Source organism: Emiliania huxleyi (assembly GCF_000372725.1).
Source record: "Emiliania huxleyi CCMP1516 unplaced genomic scaffold EMIHUscaffold_1121, whole genome shotgun sequence".
NCBI lineage: Eukaryota > Haptophyta > Isochrysidales > Noelaerhabdaceae > Emiliania > Emiliania huxleyi.
The window spans coordinates 6578-10644 of record NW_005201666.1 but is presented as its reverse complement, the minus strand read 5'-3'; the positions used below and the strand labels follow the sequence as shown (position 1 = coordinate 10644).

At 64.6% G+C, this 4067-nt stretch overlaps 1 protein-coding gene across 1 annotated transcript in view; it reads left to right on the top strand.

Moving 5' to 3' along the window:
- Nucleotides 1–2078: 2078 nt before the first annotated feature.
- EMIHUDRAFT_446853 (hypothetical protein) overlaps nucleotides 2079–4067 on the top strand; it is a gene marked incomplete at its 3' end in the record, with an annotated part of 3659 nt that continues 1670 nt past the window's right edge. Inside the window, exons 1-7 of the mRNA XM_005791491.1 lie at nucleotides 2079–2553; nucleotides 2623–2663; nucleotides 2737–2859; nucleotides 2986–3111; nucleotides 3187–3252; nucleotides 3582–3711; nucleotides 3783–3868. Of these exons, the coding sequence (XP_005791548.1) occupies nucleotides 3221–3252; nucleotides 3582–3711; nucleotides 3783–3868 (248 nt within the window). The remainder of the gene's footprint in view (nucleotides 2554–2622; nucleotides 2664–2736; nucleotides 2860–2985; nucleotides 3112–3186; nucleotides 3253–3581; nucleotides 3712–3782; nucleotides 3869–4067) is intronic.

Genomic DNA, 4067 nt, shown 5'->3' with positions numbered 1-4067 from the left:
GCGGCTTTGAGGTGTGAAAAGACGGTTCTCACATTTTTCGGCTCGGGTAGGGCTCGAGGCGCCGTTTTATCAGACGCCGTGCAAGGGGCGCGTCGCGCGTGTGCTGCGCTACACGCTCGGCGCTGTTAGTACCGCGCGGAGCGCCTTTGGGGCGGTGAGAAGTTGCCGGACGGCGTTCACGGTGTCGAGGTGTGAAGAGACGCCGTTCACACTTTATGCCGTGAACAGGGCTCGGCTCGCCGGCTCACGAGGCGGCCTTCGGGGTGCGTTTGCAGCACGTGCTCCTCTGTACGAGCCGCGCTCTCCACACGGCGCGCAGCGCCGCTAGAGCGGTTTGACGGCGAAAAAAAGACTTAGCGGTTTGGAGGTGTGGAGACGAATTTCACACCTTTCGACTCGAATAGGGCTTGAGACGCCGTTTTACTGAGGCCGCTCAGTGGGTGTGCTGCGCGTGTGCTGTGCTATACGCTCGGCGCTGTTTGCGAGGCGCGGAGCGCCCTTGGGGCGGCGAGAAGGCGCCGGACGGCGTACACGGCTCGAGGTGTGAAGAGGCGCCGTTCACACTTTATTCTGTGAATAGGGCGCAGATTGCCGACTCAAGAGACGGCCTTCGCGGTGCGTGTGCAGCGCGTGCTCCTCCCTTCGCGCCGCGCCCTCCACACGGCGCGCAGCGCCGCTAGAGCGGTTTGACGGCGAAAAAAAGACTTCGCGGCTTTGAGGTGTGAAGAGGCGCCGTTCACACTTTGTGCTATGAATAGGGCTCGGCTCGCCGACTCGTGAGACGGCCTTCACCGTGCGTGTGCAGCGCGTGCTCCTCTGCACGCGCCGCGCTCTCTTTGCGGCGCGCAGCGCCGCTAGAGCGGCTTGACGGCGAAAAAATGACTTAGCGGTTTCGAGGTGTGAAATGACGGTTCTCACACTTTTCGACTCGGATAGGGCTTGAGGCGCCGTTTTAGCAGACGCCGTGCGAGTGGCGTGTCGCACTTGTGCTGCGCTGCACGCTCGGCGCCGTTTGCACGGCGCGCAGCGCCCTTGGGGTGGTGAGAAGGCGCCGGACGGTGTTCACGGCTCGAGGTGTGAAGAGGCGCCGTTCACACTTTGTGCTATGAATAGGGCTCGGCTCGCCGACTCGTGAGACGGCCTTCATCGTGCGTGTGCAGCGTGTGCTCCTCTGCACGCGCCGCGCTCTCTTTGCGGCGCGCAGCGCCGCTAGAGCGGTTTGACGGCGAAAAAATGACTTAGCGGTTTCGAGGTGTGAAATGACGGTTCTCACACTTTTCGACTCGGATAGGGCTCGGGGCGCCGTTTTATCAGACGCCGTGCAAGTGGCGTGTCGCACTTGTGCTGCGCTGCACGCTCGGCGCCGTTTGCACGGCGCGCAGCGCCCTTGGGGTGGTGAGAAGGCGCCGGACGGTGTTCACGGCTCGAGGTGTGAAGAGGCGCCGTTCACACTTTGTGCTATGAATAGGGCTCGGCTCGCCGACTCGTGAGACGGCCTTCATCGTGCGTGTGCAGCGTGTGCTCCTCTGCACGCGCCGCGCTCTCTTTGCGGCGCGCAGCGCCGCTAGAGCGGTTTGAGGGCGAAAAAATGACTTAGCGGTTTCGAGGTGTGAAATGACGGTTCTCACACTTTTCGACTCGGATAGGGCTCGGGGCGCCGTTTTATCAGACGCCGTGCAAGTGGCGTGTCGCACGTGTGCTGCGCTGCACGATCGGCGCCGTTTGCACGGCGCGCAGCGCCCTTGGGGTGGTGAGAAGGCGCCGGACGGTGTTCACGGCTCGAGGTGTGAAGAGGCGCCGTTCACACTCTTGGCTATGAATAGGGCTCGGCTCGCCGACTCGTGAGACGGCCTTCACCGTGCGTGTGCAGCGCGTGCTCCTCTGCACGCGCCGCGCTCTCTTTGCGGCGCGCAGCGCCGCCAGAGCGGTTTGACGGCGAAAAAATGACTTAGCGGCTTCGAGGTGTGAAGAGACGGTTCTTATACTTTGTGGTTAAATTCTCACACTTTTCACACTACGAATGCCCCAGAAGCCACGGGCAGTGCGAAGCCGCGCGTGTTTTCTTCCCAGACCGGGCGGACGGGCAGACTCTCAGCTTCGCTCGCGGCAGCGCTTCTGCCTGCTCTTGCCCCTCTCGCCGCGATGCCACGATGCAGCGCACTAGATGCACCCTCCCGGCGCGGCACGGCGCCGGGCCGCTCGTCGGCGCGGTCTGATTGCCGCCGCGGCTCTCGTCGCGCCGCTTCGTCTCCGCCGCCGTCTCGGCGGCCGCGCGGGCTGAGCTGGGAAGGTTCCGCTCTGGAACTTATTTACGTGGGCACCGCACCGCCTCGCCTCGCGCCTCGCGCGGCCAACTCTCCACCCGCGGCGGCTGGCCGGCGCCACACGTACCTCCGCATCTCGCTCACCGAGCGCTGCTCGCTGCGCTGCACGTACTGCATGCCCGCGGACGGCGTGTCGCTCACGGACGCGCGGCGGCTCCTCTCGGCGGAGGAGCTGCTCCGCCTCGCCGCCCTCTTCGTCCGCGCCGGAGTCGACAAGATCCGCCTCACGGCGAGGTGATGCTGCTGTGCGTGGGCGGGTCGAACGCCTAGCCGACTCGGAGCGTTCAACACGCGTTAGGCATCCTGTACGTGTAGAATGTGGCGCCCGGCGACAGCGCGGCGATCGAGCTCGCCTCCCCTACCCCCACGGTGCCCGAACCCATCCCCTACCCCCACGGCACCCGAACCCTAGGCATGGGTGCTCGAGGAGCTCAACCGGCGCATCGACCGGTTCACCTATCGGCCAGAGTCCGTCAAGGAGCTCCCCTCCTCGGGCTGGTCGACGCCGCCGCATTTTGCGAATGCCGACGAGCAGGCCAGCCTGAGTCACTCTTGTTGTGATGAGTGTATGAGTCGTGCTGGAAGACTCTCACCCCATTCTTCTCCCTCTCTTCGCACTCTCATTCTCCCCACTCGTCCCATTCCTACGCCGGCGAGGTAGGCCAACCTGAACGACATCATCGCGTCGTCTCTCAACGGCGCCCCCACGTTTGCGGCCGGCGTCGAGTTCTACGAGGCCCGCTTCAAGAAAGACAAGGGGTCGCAGGAGGCGGCCAAGCGGATGCAGGACGGCCGAGAGGGACGCGCAAGCGCAGCCGCGCGCGAATCCTACCCTACCAACCCGGTACCCGAACCCATGCAGGACGGCCGATGGACGCGCAAGCAGCAGCAGGGCGATGTCGCGCCGGCGCGCCAGCGGCTCGTCCCTTTAGAAGCGGAATCTCTCCCCATCTCTCCCCATACCTCACCGTCTCTCCCCATCTCTCCCCATCTCTCCCCATCTCTCCCCGTAGTCTGCACAGTCCCGCCTTCCCGCCCCCGGACGTCGGTGTGTTCCGCACGCAGGCGCGTCTCGCTCACGCCAGACCACATCTCCCCATATCTCCCCATATCTCGCAGGCGCGTCTCGCTCACGCCAGACCACATCTCCCCATATCTCCCCATATCTCCCCATATCTCCCCATATCTCGCAGGCTCGTCTCGGTCAAGCCAGACCATATCTCCCCATATCTCCCCATATCTCCCCATATCTCGCAGGCTCGTCTCGCTCAAGCCAGACCATAGCCTCGACAAGGTCGTCCACCTGTGCAAGATGGACTCGTGGGGCGCCGTCTCCGCCGCCCCGCTCCGCGTGCCCGGCAACGCCTCTGCGCCCGCCGCGTCGCTGCTGCAGCTGTGCGTGTCTCAAGGAAGTGATCGTTTGGTTCTTCTACTGCTTAGGCGCCCGGCGCGTCGCTGCTTCTCGCCCCCGAGTGGCTCTTCTCTCACTTTCCGTACGGCATCTTCTTCCCGGCGTACCGCGTCTGCCACGCCGCCTCGTGGGGGTGGGAGATAGGGGGAGATCGGGGGAGGTGGGTGGAGATAACGGGGGACAGGGGGAGGTCTGGGGGAAGGTGAGGGGGAGATCGGGGGAGGTATGGGGAGGCATGGGGAGGTGAGGATGGGGAGAGGGGGGGGTACGGGGAGGTACGGGGAGGTACGGGGAGATATGGGGAGATATAGCCCGAACTCGTCCCGATGGGC